Below are 18,052 nucleotides of genomic sequence, written 5' to 3'. Positions count from 1 at the left end.
TTGTAAAAGCAGACAGAGGAGCTCTCCTTTCTCCCCCACTCTTATACATTTACATTTAAGTCATTTAGCAGACGCTCTTATCCAGAGCGACTTACAAATTGATGCATTCACCTTATGACATCCAGTGGAACAGCCACTTTACAATAGTGCATCTAAATCTTTTAAGGGGGGGGGGGTGAGAAGGATTACTTTATCCTATCCTAGGTATTCCTTAAAGAGGTGGGGTTTCAGGTGTCTCCGGAAGGTGGTGATTGACTCCGCTGTCCTGGCGTCGTGAGGGAGTTTGTTCCACCATTGGGGGGCCAGAGCAGCGAACAGTTTTGACTGGGCTGAGCGGGAACTGTACTTCCTCAGTGGTAGGGAGGCGAGCAGGCCAGAGGTGGATGAACGCAGTGCCCTTGTTTGGGTGTAGGGCCTGATCAGAGCCTGGAAGTACTGAGGTGCCGTTCCCCTCACAGCTCCGTAGGCAAGCACCATGGTCTTGTAGCGGATGCGAGCTTCAACTGGAAGCCAGTGGAGAGAGCGGAGGAGCGGAGTGACGTGAGAGAACTTGGGAAGGTTGAACACCAGACAGGCTGCAGCGTTCTGGATGAGTTGTAGGGGGTTGATGGCACAGGCAGGGAGCCCAGCCAACAGCGAGTTGCAGTAATCCAGACGGGAGATGACAAGTGCCTGGATTAGGACCTGCGCCGCTTCCTGTGTGAGGCAGGGTCGTACTCTGCGGATGTTGTAGAGCATGAACCTACAGGAACGGGCCACCGCCTTGATGTTAGTTGAGAACGACAGGGTGTTGTCCAGGATCACGCCAAGGTTCTTAATGCTCTGGGAGGAGGACACAATGGAGTTGTCAACCGTGATGGCGAGATCATGGAACGGGCAGTCCTTCCCCGGGAGGAAGAGCAGCTCCGTCTTGCCGAGGTTCAGCTTGAGGTGGTGATCCGTCATCCACACTGATATGTCTGCCAGACATGCAGAGATGCGATTCGCCACCTGGTCATCAGAAGGGGGAAAGGAGAAGATTAATTGTGTGTCGTCTGCATAGCAATGCTAGGAGAGACCATGTGAGGTTATGACAGAGCCAAGTGACTTGTTGTATAGCGAGAATAGGAGAGGGCCTAGAACAGAGCCCTGGGGGACACCAGTGGTGAGAGCGCGTGGTGAGGAGACAGATTCTCGCCACGCCACCTGGTAGGAGCGACCTGTCAGGTAGGACGCAATCCAAGCGTGGGCCGCGCCGGAGATGCCCAACTCGGAGAGGGTGGAGAGGAGGATCTGATGGTTCACAGTATCGAAGGCAGCCGATAGGTCTAGAAGGATGAGAGCAGAGGAGAGAGAGTTAGCTTTAGCAGTGCGGAGCGCCTCCGTGATACAGAGAAGAGCAGTCTCAGTTGAATGACTAGTCTTGAAAACTGACTGATTTGGATCAAGAAGGTCATTCTGCTGTGTTTATTACTGTGCATTGATTAACTGTAAAAGCACGTTTGGCAGCGATTCCAGCTGTGAGTCTTTCTGGGTAAGTCTCCAAGAGCTTTACACACAGAAATACAAAAACGTAGAACAACATAAAGAATGCCCACCCCAACTCACGCCCTGACCAAACTAAAATAGAGACATAAAAAAGGAACTAAGGTCAGGACGTGACAGAACCCCCCCCCCCCCCCGGCCGCAAAACCTAAACCCATAGGGGAGGGTCTGGGTGGGCATCTGTCCGTGGTGGCGGCTCTGGTGCGGGACGTGGACCCCACTCCACCATAGTCTTGGCCCACTTAGGTGGCTCCTTAGGAGCAGTGACCCTTGCCGCTGACCTCGGAATAGACGGGAGACTCCGGCAGCGCCGGACAGGAGGGAGACTCCGGCTGTGCCGGAGTGAAGGGAGACTCCGACAGCGCCGGAGTGAAGGGCGGCTCCAGCAGCTCCTGACTGACGGGTGGCTCTGGCAGCTCCGGACAGGAGGGTGACACTGGAAGCGCCGGACAGGTGGGTGAACCTGGAGGGAGGCGATGGAGAGATCTACAGGAGGCCTGGTGCGTGGAGGAGGCACCGGATGGACCGGGCTGTGGGGGAGTACTGGAGCTCTGGTGCGCAGCCTTGGCACCACTCCTCCAGGCTGGATGACCCCTTTAGCCCGGACCATCCACAGTGCAGGCACAGGTTGATCCGGGCTGTGGGTGAGCACTGGAGATCTGGTGCATACCACTCACACCTCTAGTGGGAAAACAGGCTGCCTAAGTATGGTTCTCAATCAGAGACAACGATAAACAGCTGCCTCTGATTGGGAACCATACCAGGCCAAACACAGAAATACAAAAACATAGAACAACACATAGCATGCCCACACCAACTCACGCCCTGACCGATCTAAAATAGAGACATAAAAAAGGAACTAAGGTCAGGACGTGACATTATCGTTCTAGACAACCATTTTCAGGTCTTGCCATAGATTTTAAAGTATATTAAAGTCAAACTTGTAACTTGGCCACTCAGTAAGCAACTCCAGTGTACATTTGGCCTTATGTTTTAGGTTATTGTCCTGCTGAAAGGTGAATTAATCTCTCAGTGTCTGTTTGAAAGCAAACTGAAGTAGGTTTTCCTCTAGGATTTTGCTTGTGTTTAGCTCAATTTAGTTTATTTTTAATCCTGAAAACCTCCCCACTCCTTAACAATTACAAGTATACACATAACACGATGCAGCTACCACCATTGTCATGTTTTGTCTTATATTGTCTTGTCATTTTGCTTTCCCTTCTGTTCGTTTTCCCCCTGCTGGTCTTATTAGGTTCGTTCCCTTTTTTCTCTCTCCCTCCCTCTCTCTCCTCTCTCTATCGTTCCGTCCCTGCCCCCAGCTGTTCCTATTCCCCTACTCAATCATCTAATCTTTTCACACCTATTCCGTATCTTGCCCTCTGATTAGAGTCCCTATTTCTCCCCTTGTCTTCCGTTTCTGTCCTGTCGGATCCTTGTATGATGTTCGCCGTGCTGTGTCTCTGTCTCGCCCTGTCGTGTCTTGTTTCCCTCTGATGCAGCGTGTGAGCAGGTGTCTGAGTCTGCTACGGTCGGTGCCTTCCCGAGGCAACCTACAGTTAATGGTCGAGTCTCCAGTCTGTCCTCGTCACTACGAGTGGAATTAAGTTTGTTATGTTTTGTTTTCTGCTCTGATTGTCCAGGAGTATTGCTTATATCCTTTACTGGAATAAAGACTCTGTTTTCGCCAAGTCGCTTTTGGGTCCTCATTCACCTGCATAACAGAAGGATCCGACCAAGAATGGACCCAGCGACTATGGATTCTCTCTACTCTACTCTCGAGTTCCAGGGAGCGATGCTCGGCAGACACGAGCAGGAATTGTCTGCTGCTCGGCATGCCGTTGAGACCCTGGCCGCTCAGGTCTCCGACCTCTCAGGACAGTATCAGAGTCTTCGTCTCGTGCCACCAGCTACTTCCGGGTCTTCCGAGCCTCCGGAACCTAGGGTTAATAACCCACCATGTTATTCTGGGCAGCCCACTGAGTGCCGCTCCTTTCTCACCCAGTGTGATATAGTGTGCTCTCTCCAACCCAACACATACTCAAGAGAGAGAGCTCGGATTGCCTACGTCATATCACTCCTTACTGGTCGGGCTCGGCAGTGGGGCACAGCTATCTGGGAGGCAAGCGCTGAGTGTACTAACAATTATCTGAACTTTAAAGAGGAGATGATAAGGGTTTTTGATCGTTCAGTTTTTGGGAAAGAAGCTTCCTGGTCCCTGTCTTCCCTATGTCAAGGTAATCGATCCATAACGGATTACTCTATAGAGTTTCGCACTCTTGCTGCCTCCAGTAACTGGAACGAGCAGGCGTTGCTCGCTCGTTTTCTGGAGGGACTCCACGCTAAGGTTAAGGATGAGATTCTCTCTCGGGAGGTTCCATCCAGCGTGGATTCTTTGATTGAACTCGCTATTCGCATTGAACGACGGGTAGATCTTCGTCACCGAGCTCATAGAAGAGAGCTCGCGTTAACTGTGTCTCCCCTCTCTCCGACACTACCATCTTTCCCCACTGACTCAGGTGTTGAGCCCATGCAGCTGGGGGTATTCGCATTTCGACTAAGGAGAGGGAACGGAGAATCACCAACCGCCTCTGTCTCTATTGCGGTTCCGCTGGTCATTTTGTCATTTCATGTCCAGTTAAAGGCCAGAGCTCATCAGTAAGCGGAGGGCGACTGATAAGCGCTACTAGACGGTCCTCTCCGTCAAGTACCTGTACTACCTTACCGGTCCATCTACGCTGGACCGGATCGGCAGCTTCCTGCAGTGCATTAATAGACTCTGGGGCGGAGGGCTGTTTTATGGACGAAGCCTGGGCTCGGGAACATGACATTCCTTTCAGACAGTTAGGGGAGCCCACGGTCATGTTCGCCTTGGATGGTAGTCCTCTCCCCAGTATATTATGTGAAACACTACCTTTAACCCTCACTGTATCTGGTAACCATAGTGAGACCATTTCTTTTTTGATTTTTCGTTCACCTTTTACACCTGTTGTTTTGGGTCATCCCTGGCTAGTGTGTCATAATCCTTCTTTTGATTGGTCTAGTAATTCTATCCTTTCCTGGAACGTTTCTTGTCATGTGAAGTGTTTAATGTCTGCTATTCCTCCTGTTTGTTCTGCTCCCTCTTCACAGGAGGAACCTGGTGATTTGACAGGAGTGCCGGAGGAATATCATGGTCTGCGCACGGTCTTCAGTCGGTCCAGAACCAACTCCCTTCCTCCTCACCGGTCGTATGATTGTTGTTCTGATCTCCTCAAGAAGCGTTTTGCATCCGCTCCTATCCTTGTTGCACCTGACGTCACTAAACAGTTTATTGTCGAGGTTGACGCGTCGGGGGTGGGCGTGGGAGCCATTCTGTCCCAGCGCTCCGATACTGACGATGGGGTCCACCCTTGCGCGTATTTTTCTCATCGCCTGTCACCGTCGGAACGTAACTATAATGTGGCTAACCGTGAACTGCTCGCCATCCGTTTAGCCCTAGGCAAATGGCGACAGTGGTTGGAGGGGGCGACCGTTCCTTTTGTCGTTTGGACTGACCAAAGGAACCTTGAGTACATCCGTTCTGCCAAACGACTGAATGCGCGTCATGCTCGTTGGGCGTTGTTTTTCGCTCGTTTCGAGTTCGTTATTTCTTATTGCCCGGGTACTAAGAACACCAAGCCTCATGCTTTATCCCGTCTCTTTAGTTCTTCTGTGGCTTCTACTGTTCCCGAGGGGATCCTTCCTGTTGGGCGTGTTGTCGGGTTGACTGTCTGGGGAATTGAGAGACAGGTTAAGCAAGCACTCACTCACACTCCGTCGCCGCGCGCTTGTCCTAGTAACCTTCTTTTCGTTCCTGTCTCTACTCGTCTGGCGCACTCTGCCAAGTTAGCTGGCCACCCCGGCGTTCGGGGTACGCTTGCTTCTATTCGCCAGCGGTTTTGGTGGCCTACTCAGGAGCGTGACACGCGCCGTTTCGTGGCTGCGTGTTCGGACTGCGCGCAGAATAAGTCTGGTAATTTTTTTTCTGCTTCTGCTCCTGGTCTTGCTGGGTCTCAGTCTGTTCCCTGCCATCGCATTTCTCCTGTTCTTGTTCCTGCCCTTGCTGTGTCTCAGTCTGTCCCTAGTTGTTACTCTCCTGGCCTGTTTGGTCCTGTTTGCTCTAAAGCTTTCAGTTCTCTACCCGTGTCTCATTTTTTTTTTTAGAGTAGTACCCTAGTTTCCCTTTTTATCGTTTTTCGTTACGGTCCTGAGGAGAGGAGTTGGGTTCTTTCTCGGGACGTGCTGGACCGTTTGTGATCTATGATTTCCTCCGTTGCCGCCAGTGTTCCTCCTCGAGTGCGCCAGGAGGCGCTCGGTGAGTGGGGGGGTACTGTCCTATACCTAGGATAGGTTAAGTAATCCCTCTCACCCCACCCCCCCTAAGTTTTAGATGCACTATTGTTAAGTGACTGTCCCACTGGATGTCATAAGGTGAATGCACCAATTTGTAAGTCGCTCTGGATAAGAGCGTCTGCTAAATGACTTAAATGTAAATGTAAATGTAATGTTTTGTCTTATATTGTCTTGTCATTTTGCTTTCCCTTCTGTTCGTTTTCCCCCTGCTGGTCTTATTAGGTTCGTTCCCTTTTTTCTCTCTCCCTCCCTCTCTCTCCTCTCTCTATCGTTCCGTCCCTGCCCCCAGCTGTTCCTATTCCCCTACTCAATCATCTAATCTTTTCACACCTGTTCCGTATCTTGCCCTCTGATTAGAGTCCCTATTTCTCCCCTTGTCTTCCGTTTCTGTCCTGTCGGATCCTTGTATGATGTTCGCCGTGCTGTGTCTCTGTCTCGCCCTGTCGTGTCTTGTTTCCCTCTGATGCAGCGTGTGAGCAGGTGTCTGAGTCTGCTACGGTCGGTGCCTTCCCGAGGCAACCTACAGTTAATGGTCGAGTCTCCAGTCTGTCCTCGTCACTACGAGTGGAATTAAGTTTGTTATGTTTTGTTTTCTGCTCTGATTGTCCAGGAGTATTGCTTATATCCTTTACTGGAATAAAGACTCTGTTTTCGCCAAGTCGCTTTTGGGTCCTCATTCACCTGCATAACAACCATGCTTGAAAATATAGAGAGTGGTACTCAGCAATGTGTTTTATTGGATTTGCCCTAAACACAACACTTTCTATTCAGGACAAAAAGTTAATTTCTTTGCTATATTTCTTGCAGTTTTACTGCAACCTGGTTGCAAACAGGATGCATGTTTTGGAATGTTTTTTTTCTGTACTGGCTTCCTTCTTTTCACTCTGTAAATTAGGTTAGTATTGTGGAGTAACTACAATGTTGTTGATCCATCCTGAGTTTTATCCTATCACCGCCAATAAACTCTAACTGTTTTAAAATCACCATTGACCTCATGGTGAAATCCCTGAGCGATTTCCTTCCTCCTCTCCCGCAACTGAATTAAGTTTAACTGACTCCTGTACCGTATCCTTGTAGTGACTGGGTGTATTGATACACCATCCAAGTGTAAACAACTTCACCATGCTCCAAGGGATATTCAATGTCTGTTTTTTTTTTACCCATCTACCAATAGATGCCCTTCTTTGCGAGGCGTTGGAAAACCCCTCTTGTCTTTGTGGTTAAATCTTTGTTTGAAATTCGATTCTCGACTGAGGGAACTTACAGTTAATTGTATGTGTGGGGTACAGAAATGAAATAGTCATTCGAAAATCATGTTCACCACTATTATTGTACATGGAGTGAATCCATGCAACTTATTATGTGACTTGTTAAGCAAATGTTTCCTCCTGAACTTATTTAGGCCATAACAAATGGGTTGAATACTTATTGACTCAAGACATTTCAGCTTTTCATTTTTTATTGATTAGAAAAAATGTCTACAAACAGAACTCCACCTTGTCGTTATGGGGTATTGTGTGTAGACCAGTGACAAAAAAAAATTCTTTCCATTTTAGATTCAGGCTGTAAGACAACAAAATGTGGGAAATGTCAAGGGGTGTGAATACTTTCCAAAGTCACTGTATATGCATGCAGCTTCTTCTGTGTTAAAGAGACTTGACTCTGTTTATCATCTATCCTTATGCTTTGTTACAAATGCTCAGTCACTCACCCACCATTGCCCCTTGTGCCAAATGGTGGATTGGAACTATCTTTATATGTGCAGACAGCTACATTGGTACGTGTTAATTTACAAAACCATATTGGATAAACTCCCTCTTTACATCTGTAGCCTGCTTGCCTCTACCACTAGCAGTTACCAGACCCGGTCTACTAGGTGGTTGCTTCTTAAAGTCCCCAGGGCCTTCACCAAGTAAGGTAAGACTGCCTTCTGCTATTGTGGACCAGAGGCATGGAATAGTCGACAAGATATGCTTCACCTAGATGTATTAGTGCCCCTAAAGGGTTTAAAAATCTGATGCAAGACGGTTCATGATGAGTGTAAATATTTCCTGTAGACTGGATTGTGCTGTTGATGTGCTGATTGTATTGTATGTTTTACATGTAGTAATGTTGCAATAATTACTGCTGCCTTCTTGGCCAGGTATCCCTTGCAAAAGAGACTGGGTGTCAATGAGCTTTTCCTGGTTAAATAAAACAAAATAAACATTGTTTTCCGTGTATGGTAATATGCATGAATTGACGTTCATGGTTATTCATTGTATCTAATAGATGTAAATATATTGTAAATCTCAGGATGCCGCTGAGGGGAGGCTCATAATAATGTCTGGAATAATAATGCTGCTGAGGACGGGCTCATAATAATGTCTGGAATGAAGTGAATGTGTGTTCGATACCATTCCATTTTAGCCATTACTATGAGCCCGTCCTCCCCAAAATATTCTTAAGAGTCTATTGACACAACCGTGTGTCAATCTAAGTAACATAATAAAGAAATCCACATCACAATCCATCAGCTTAAACTACAGATACTGTATCATTGCATGGGCTGCATCTCAATCCACCTCATCGACTTATTTATTTTTTCATTTTACCTTTATTTAACCAGGGAAGTCAGTTAAGAACAAATTCTTATTTTCAATGACGGCCTAGGAACAGTGGGTTAACTGCCTGTTCAGGGGCAGAACGACAGATTTGTATCTTGTCAGCTCAGGGGTTTGAACATGCAACCTTCCGGTTACTAGTCCAACGCTCTAACCACTATGCTACCCTGCCGCCACCATGTCGGCCTTCTGCATCTGCAGTGGTAGGTGGCCAAGCTACAGTGGTGTTTGTCAGACCATGAGACATCCCGAAAATTTGTCGGCATCCGAACAAAAATATAAACGCAACATGCAACAACTTCAAAGATTTGACTGAATTACAGTTTGTATAAGGAAATCAGTAAATTTAAATGAATTAATTAGGCCCTAATCTATGGATTTGACATGACTGGGAATACATATATGCATCTGTTGGTCACCAATACATTTTGTTTTAAACGGTAGGGGAGTGGACCAGTAAAACAGTCAGTATCTGGTGTGACCACCATTTGCCTCATGCAGCGTGACAAATCTCCTTCGCATAGAGTTGATCAGGCTGTTGATTGTGGCCTGTGGAATGTTGTCCCACTTCTCTTCAATGGTTGTGCGAAGAAGTAGCGGGAACAGGAAAACGCTGTTGTACAGGTCGATCCAGAGCATCCCAAACATTCTCAATGGGTGACATTGTCTGGTGAGTTTGCAGGACATGGGAGAACTGGGACATTTTCAGCTTCCAGGAATTGTGTACAGATCCTTGTGACAATGTTGAGATCAGCAAACCACTCGCCCACACAACGTTTGCCATCTGCCAGGTACAGTTCGAACCGGGATTCATCCACAAAGAGCACACTTCTCCAGTGTGCGAGTGGCCATCGAAGGTGAGCATTTTGAGGACAAGGAGTAAGCAGAGCAAGCAGATTAACTTCCCTGAATGTGACAGTTTGTGCAGAAATTCTTTGGTTGTGCAAACCCACAGTTTCATCAGCTGTCTGGGTGGCTGGTCTCAGGCGATCCCGCAGGTGAAGAAGCCGGAAGTGGAGATCCTGGGCTGGTGTGGTGACACGTGGTCTGCGTTTGTGCGGCCGGTTCGATGTACTGCCAAATTCTCTATAACAACTTTGGAGATGGCTTATGGTAGACAACTTAACATTAAATGATCTGGCAACAGCTCTGGTTGACATTCCTGCAGTCAGCATGCCAGTTGCACGGTCCATCAAAACATGAGACATCTGTCAACTTCACATTTTAGAGTGGCCTTTAATTATCCCCAGCACAAGGTGCACCTGTGTAATGGTCATGCTGTTTAATCAGCGTTTTGATATACCACACCTGTTAAGTGGATGGATTACCTTTGCAAAGAAGAAATGCTCACTAACAGGGATGTAAACTAATTTGTGCACAAAATTTAGAGAAATATATATATATATATTTCAGCTCATGAAGCATGGGACCAACACTTTACATGCTGTGTATATATCTTTGTAAAGTAAATTATGAAAGGAGGAGACTCTCAACACGATGGTGTTCTCCATTGTGCTCTACGACCCCCACAAGTGTCATTGGACTCATCTGAAGGTAACCCATACAAAAAAATGAAAGTATGTAGGTCATTTGTGCCATTAAAAATAAGGGGTTAAATATTCCAAAAGCTTTCTTATATCTCCTAGATATAAGACAGACACTTCAAAACCTTGTTTCTTGTGATTTATTTTTTATTGTATTTTTTTGCCATTTATGAGTGTGTTATTCAATGCGTTTCTACGGCCTAAAGTCAAATTCAATATTTAAAAACCTAAAGGTATCAAGGCACAAGGCAAGACCCAAATGCAGACACAGGAGGCAGATGGTTGAAGTCTTACAATGTTTATTCATCCAAAGGGGTAGGCAAGAGAATGGTCTTGCACAGGCAAAAAGGTAAAACCCAGATCAGAGTCCAGGAGGTACAGAGTGGCAGACATGCTTGTGGTCAAGGCAGGTGGGTACAAAGTCCTGAAACAGGCATGGGTCAAAACCGGGAGGACTAGAAAAAGGAAAATGCAAAAAGCAGGAGAATGGGAAAAACACTGGAATAAATACACTGGGGGAAACAAGCAACATCTGGAGGGGTTGGAGACAACAACGAGGACGGGTCAAACTGATCAGGGTGTGACAAAAGGGTTATCTAAATCAAATAGCTACATGATACATGGTAGGATCATCTAAAAACAATTCCATAGGTTAGGTTAAGGTGCCAATTGTATTTTAAATATATAATATGTTAAACTGATTTAAAGCAAAGTGTAGACTGTGTTGGTTTATGGCACATGGTATTGATTGCACCACCTAATATGTATGAATACATGGCTAAAGGTCAATCAGATTTATGAATTATTTATTTTTTAATATATTTTTTTCACCTTTATTTAACCAGGTAGGCTAGTTGAGAACAAGTTCTCATTTGCAACTGCGACCTGGCCAAGATAAAGCGTCGCAATTTGACACATACAACAACACAGAGTTACACATGGAATAAACAAAACATACAGTCAATAATACAGTAGAACTAAAGAAAACAAAAAGTCTATATACAGTGAGTGCAAATGAGGTAAGTTAAGGAAATAAATAGGCCATGGTGGCGAAGTAATTACAATATATCAATTAAACACTGGAATGGTAGATCAGCAGAAGATGAATGTGCAGGTAGAGATACTGGGGTGCAAAGGAGGAAAATACATAAATACCAGTATGGGGATGAGGTAGGTAGATAGATGGGCTGTTTACAGATGGGCTATGTACAGGAGCAGCGATCTGTAAGCTGCTCTGACAGCTGGTGCTTAAAGCTGGTGAGGGAGATGTGAGTCTACAGCTTCAGAGATTTTTGCAATTCGTTCCAGTCATGAGCAGCAGAGAACTGGAAGGAAAGACGACCAAAGGAGGAATTGGCTTTGGGGGTGACCAGTGAGATATACCTGCAAGAGCGCGTGCTACGAGTGGGTGCTGCTATGGTGACCTGTGAGCTGAGATAAGGTGGGGCTTTACCTAGCAGAGACTTGTAGATAACCTGTAGCCAGTGGGTTTGGCGACGAGTATGAAGCGTGGACCAACCAATGAGAGCGTACAGGTCGCAATGGTGGGTAGTGTATGGAGTTTTGGTGACAAAACGGATTGCACTGTGATAGACTGCATATAATATAATCCCTAGCTGTGTATTGCCGCTTTCCATGTTGTCTGTTGTCTGTAGCTTGTGAGGTGTGGAAACACTTTGTTGCTTTTATGAAATTTGTCTTGCTGCTTTTTGTTCTATGTTGCTCTGTCTGTATGCTACGTCTTGCTTGTCCTATGTTGCTTTGTCTGTATGCTATGTCTTGCTTGTCCTATGTTGCTCTGTGTGTGCTCACTGCTCAATGATTGTCTATATTGTAATTGTTTTTAATAACCTGCCCAGGGACTGCGGTTGAAAATTGGCTGGCTGGCTAAAACCGGCACTGTTACTGAAATGTTGATTATTGTGCATTGTCCCTGTAAAAATAAAATAAACTCAAACTCAAACTCAAACAGAGCAATGTGAAATCTGGGCTGGTAGCCCTTTCCTGCAGTTGAATGACCTAGTGGCCTCATTGGTGGAATGTTATTCATATTTTTCATAATTTCATAATTAATAGATAGCTTATCTATTAGTTCAAAACTACACTGAACAAAAATATAAACGCAACATGCAACAACTTCCAAGATTTGACTGAGTTACAGTTTGTATAAGGAAATGATTATATATATGTTTTTATTAAACGCTTAAAATCCTATGTTTCTTTGTCAAACGGTGTTATTCTATTTCAGTCTTCTGTGATGTATATGAAGTGTAATATTGGGATGTAAACTCATAACTGAATGCATTTCAACGCTATATCTGACATGATATTGGTGACTTCTTTTTTTAACCATGTAAGTGAGGTGTATACTTTCGTTTCAAAGTAGATTTGTTTAAGACTACCAGGAAGCACTCTTTGTGACCCTGATTTAGCCGCCTGCAGTAAAAAGATGATGCATGTGCAGAGGAACAGGAAACAGACTAACTTCCAGCAGAGTTTTTAATATAGGTGTGACACTCCATTCAAAATAGAACATTATTATAATGTGCTGATCGGCTTTAAATGTGGTGAAGGTGTAGAAAGAATGCATGATACTGTATATATTCTAAAGTGAACATGTGAATTTAAAGAAGACTTTTGAACGTATTCTTATTCTTATTTCATGAAACATCCTTTATATGTATGGAATCAAATGTTACAATTTATACTGTATTACAAAATGTATAACAGTAGTTCAAATCCATGGCGAAGGTACTTCATTACAATAACCCAATAAAAACTTGATTCAAAAGGTGAATGTAATAGTTACATATGACTTGCATATTTTACATATTAGAAAGATTCTCTACATAAAATACCAGACACTTTGGAAATCCCATTATATCAACCTTCAGGTTTTTTCAATTGCTTTCCCTATATCTGAAATACACTGCATTACTTAACAGGAATGACAGGCGCACTGCCACTACAATCACTACATTAAAATCAGAACTGATACATGGGAATACATTTGAATCCTTAAACTAAGAATGTACAGGACTTCACACACCATATTTCCTTATCACTTTGGTTCACATTTTGCTTAGAAATGTTCTGCAATTTGATGCGACATAGTTGTTCTGCCAAGAATAGCCTTGTGTTCCTCAGTAAGAACATTCGGTGAAGTACACACTCTAGTGCTTAGCAGTCATTCAGCAGCAGACAGGAACACAACCTATTTACGCTGCAGGATGTGGCAAGGTCCCAAACGATCTCTAATGATGCACGGTAGTATTGTATAGCATACTATGTTAAGTTTAAACAAAGATCTCCTAGATTAGAGTGAGAAGTGCAAGACCAGATACAGCACAGGAAAAGCTTCATAAAAAGGGATGAAAAATTATTGAGGGCAAAAACTATGGGAACCAGTGCTTTTCAAATGTCACTATACAAATATATTTTCTCTGAAAATGTGATAAATTAATGTCATGACCTCAAGCAAAAATAGTGGTGTAATATTACAAGAACAAAACTACATACTGTGAAGTGAGGTCAATTACTGTGCAGTGAGGTCTGTGAATTGAGGTCAATTACTGTGCAGTGAGGTCTGTGAATTGAGGTCAATTACTGTGAAGTGAGAAAATGACTGTGCAGTGAGGTAAATTACTGTGCAGTGAGGTCTGTGAATTGAGGTCAATTACTGTGAAGTGAGAAAATGACTGTGCAGTGAGGTAAATGACTGTGCAGTGAGGTAAATTACTGTGAAGTGAGGTCAATTACTGTGCAGTGAGGTCTGTGAATTGAGGTCAATTACTGTGAAGTGAGAAAATGACTGTGCAGTGAGGTAAATTACTGTGCAGTGAGGTCTGTGAATTGAGGTCAATTACTGTGCAGTGAGGTCTGTGAATTGATGTCAATTACTGTGAAGTGAGAAAATGACTGTGCAGTGAGGTAAATTACTGTGCAGTGAGGTAAATTACTGTGCATTGAAGTCAAATATTGTGCAGTGAAGTCAATTATCAATTGAGTATCATCAACCATTTAAGTAGTTGGATCTGTTTGTTTTATAAATGGAAACCATCAATAGTGTTTAGGCCTATGGCATAAATACTAGAACACCTCTGAAAATCCATTGTCTCTGTGCTTATCCTATGTCCGAGCCTCATATACAGGATGCTGTACCATTATACTTTGCTGAGGAGTCTATCACTCATGAGGGTCCTCGTTAATTAACCCGACTGTCAGAGAGCACAGAGCAGCCCATCAGTCATTCCCTCTCTCTGCCCTCTACTATGCCTATGTTTCTTGATTTCTTGGGTGGGTGTTTTTTTGAAAATGTTTTACTCTAGTTGTCAGACTTCAAGGTTTCTTAAAACACGGGTCTCTTCTCAGTTTCCCTGTTGTATATATATGTATATTGTTATATATATATATATATATGTACATTGCGGACCCAAGGAAATCTAGTGCTCACCGATGCGTCTGCTAATGGGGATCCAGATAAAGAATACCTTTCGTTCGGTTACAACCCTCGCCATATTAAATCAACCTGCACCATATGAAAGGCCACACTTGTGTGGTGACCCAAAGGAACATTACAGTACTGTAACACACTGTGCAGGCAGCAACTCATTACAACAAAATACACCCAACAGTCTTATTGAGAATAGGGAGGCAAAGTCTTGAGGGAGTACTGATTATGATTATTATTATTTTCCATATTTACTATTGTTTTGGTGCACTAAGGTTTTTGCTCAGTAAATGAGCTGTAGTGATATGTTTGAGTTTTGCTGGCTGCCGTCCATGGCTGTGTGAGAGATAGGGATAGTGGTAAATGAGTTGATCCTGACAAAGTAAGTGGAAAAGTTTAGTGAAGGAAAATGCCCCTTAGAATAGGAGCAGATCATTTGGGGCGTGGTTCTAAAATAAGGCATGGCTAGATGCTTTGTTTTGCCGCCAAATTAAACCACCATCCATTGCTTTTTACATTACCCCTGTATATCGAGACATCCCAAGATTTCACTGGATTCTTTTGGGTCCTCACGTGAAGAATGGAGCTTGGGTGTGGTACTGACTGCAGCAATACCATGCTTCTGTAGCAGGCATTTCACATACGGCTAATGGTAGGAAATACATTTTGATGTGCATGCAGTAATATACATATATATATATATATTTTTTAACTTGGCAAGTCAGTTAAGAACAAATTCTTATTTTCAATGACAGCCTAGGAACAGTGGGTTAACTGCCTGTTCAGGGGCAGAACGACAGATGTGTACCATGTCAGCTCAGGGATTTTGAACTTGTAACCTTCCGGTTACTAGTTCAACACTCTAACCACTAGGCTACCTGCCACCTCTACACTCTAACCACTAGGCTACCTGCCACCTCTACACTCTAACCACTAGGCTACCTGCCACCTCTACACTCTAACCACTAGGCTACCTGCCACCTCTACACTCTAACCACTAGGCTACCTGCCACCTCTACACTCTAACCACTAGGCTACCCTGCCACCTCTACACTCTAACCACTAGGCTACCCTGCCACCTCTACACTCTAACCACTAGGCTACCCTGCCACCTCTACACTCTAACCACTAGGCTACCCTGCCGCCTCTACACTCTAACCACTAGGCTACCTGCCACCTCTACACTCTAACCACTAGGCTACCTGCCACCTCTACACTCTAACCACTAGGCTACCCTGCCACCTCTACACTCTAACCACTAGGCTACCCTGCCGCCTCTACACTCTAACCACTAGGCTACCTGCCACCTCTACACTCTAACCACTAGGCTACCCTGCCACCTCTACACTCTAACCACTAGGCTACCTGCCACCTCTACACTCTAACCACTAGGCTACCCTGCCGCTGTATAAGACATATTTTTGCATTTGTCTGCTGCATAACACAGTCGGTTAGTGGTTTTATGATTGCGGCACATAGTAAGCTCCAGTCATTAAAAACATATTTGTTGAAACTTTTAATGTTACACACCCTTTCAAATCAAATCAAATCCAAATATATTGGTCACTACACAGATTTGAAGATGTTATCGCAGGTGCAGCAGAATGCTTGTGTTTCTAGCTCCAACAATGGAGTAATAGACAAAATACTGCAAAGTTGTCTAGGCGCTAGAAACAGGGTGTCCGTGTCTGTCAGTGCCATCTTGCCAGAGAAACTGTAGTGTATGGAAAACAACAAGAGTTCAAGACATGGCCTATAAGTCCTTACTTGTCGCATTCTCATGTAGTAATTACTTTGTATTAACCCTGGGCTCAAATACTATTTGATATTACTTCAAATAGTTTAGCTGGGCTTGATTAAGCTTGCCTTGTGCAATTGAACCAATAGAAGAGTCACAGAAGGGTAAAACCAGCCCGCCTGGCAATAAAGGCAGGCTTAAGCTAAAGCTAATAGTATTTGAAAGATTTCAAATGGTATTCAAACCCAGGTCTGAATGATAAGCGAAGCCACGGAGTTGTAATGGTTCAAATCCCCTCGGTGACCTTTGTTCCTGTTCTGAGCTCACTCCCCTGGCTGTGTGTGTGTGTGTGTGTGTGTGTGTGTGTGTGTGTGTGTGTGTGTGTGTGTGTGTGTGTGTGTGTGTGTGTGTGTGTGTGTGTGTGTGTGTGTGTGTGTGTGTGTGTGTGTGTGTGTGTGTGTGTGTGTGTGTGTGTGTGTGTGTGTAAGTTGTGAATGGTGAACCCAAGACCTGGCAAACATTAAAGGACAAGCCCAGCGTATGTCCATGTGTCGTAGAAAGAGGGAGAAGGTGGTGAGAGGGGAGAGAATGCTTTGGCCGTGGGGTTTGGTTACATTAATAAGAGTATCTGACAGCAGAGCCATAGGCATTAGTAAGTCTTCTTCAGACCGTGCACCCTGCAGGGATAGAACTGCTCCATATGGAATACATAATGAGGCGTCGCTGTGACAGCGCAGGTGAGAGCATTCAATGATAAACATGCACTCACTTGAGAGAGAGAGGAGTAGGAAGCACTAAGATGGTATAGTAAAGTCCAACTTTACTATGCTGGTTCACTTCTGTCTATGCACATGTTGTCCCGAGCACATGTTGTCCAGGGGGCTAAGTGCAGCAGCACAAAAATACACTCGAGCAAGATAGACTTGGTGGATTGGTGTTACACTCTATGATTCAGACAGTGCAGCAGACACTGCTACAGACCGGACAACGTCTTCTCTGGGTTTCAAGCTGCCTTGATTTAGAAAGCTGCCTTGATTTAGAAAGCTGCCTTGATTTAGAAAGCTGCCTTGATTTAGAAAGCTGCCTTGATTTAGAAAGCTGCCTTGATTTAGAAAGGATGGACACGCAGACGAAATGGGAAAGGACTTGGGAAGGTCTGTCTGTCACTCTGGTAACTCTGATATCTTCTGTTGTTTCCCTTCTATTTCCTTACACAGTAGTGGTATCATCTTTGTGCTCTGTTACAGTGTGATTAGCACAGTCAAGTATAGTAGTAACCTATCACTGAATGAATGCTACAGTTGTAGGATCTTAATTGGAGCCAGTTTGCAACAGCAGGAAAATGATTCTACCGCAACAGGAAATGTGAATTATTATGTGGATTATAAATTATGGTATAGAACAAGAAGGCCTGCACACTGTTAAAGCTCCAAATTCACCGCTTTATTGACAACGTTTCCATCTGAAGCGGATCTTGGTCAGGTCATTATAAATAATGGACATTGTTTGTAGGGGTTGATACATCTTTTGTATCACAAAAAGGAAGCCTTTTTAAACCTTGAATATACTAGAAGTTAACATTTCCTGATGTGGAGGAAAGGTTTATTTACTGTTTTATAAACTTCAGATGTATATACTGTATTCTAGTCAAGGCACATCCTATATAACTACACCTGCACACACCTTTTCAATTCATATACTGTCTATACACACCATTACACACTGAGTGTATAAACATTATGAACACCTGCTCTTTTCATGACAGATTGCCCAGGTGAATCCTGGTGAAAGCTATGATCCCTTACTGATGTCACTTGTTAAT

At 44.4% G+C, this 18,052-nt stretch overlaps 1 protein-coding gene across 3 annotated transcripts in view; it reads left to right on the top strand.

Moving 5' to 3' along the window:
* Nucleotides 1–16,792: 16,792 nt before the first annotated feature.
* LOC124032214 (6-phosphofructo-2-kinase/fructose-2,6-bisphosphatase-like) overlaps nucleotides 16,793–18,052 on the top strand; it is a 30,960-nt gene continuing 29,700 nt past the window's right edge. The window contains exon 1 of one of the 3 annotated variants that reach the window (XM_046344456.1): nucleotides 16,793–16,967. In XM_046344456.1, coding sequence (XP_046200412.1) covers nucleotides 16,931–16,967 — 37 coding nt within the window. In that variant the 5' untranslated portion in view covers nucleotides 16,793–16,930. Of the gene's footprint in view, nucleotides 16,968–17,043; nucleotides 17,385–18,052 lie in introns of those variants that run through there. The other 2 variants (XR_006838223.1, XM_046344454.1) reach the window with 2 other exon arrangements.

This window comes from Oncorhynchus gorbuscha, linkage group LG03, assembly GCF_021184085.1.
Source record: "Oncorhynchus gorbuscha isolate QuinsamMale2020 ecotype Even-year linkage group LG03, OgorEven_v1.0, whole genome shotgun sequence".
Classification (NCBI taxonomy): Eukaryota; Metazoa; Chordata; class Actinopteri; order Salmoniformes; family Salmonidae; genus Oncorhynchus; species Oncorhynchus gorbuscha.
The sequence above is the reverse complement of the archived record's forward strand: the minus strand, read 5'-3'. Positions and strand labels throughout refer to the sequence as shown.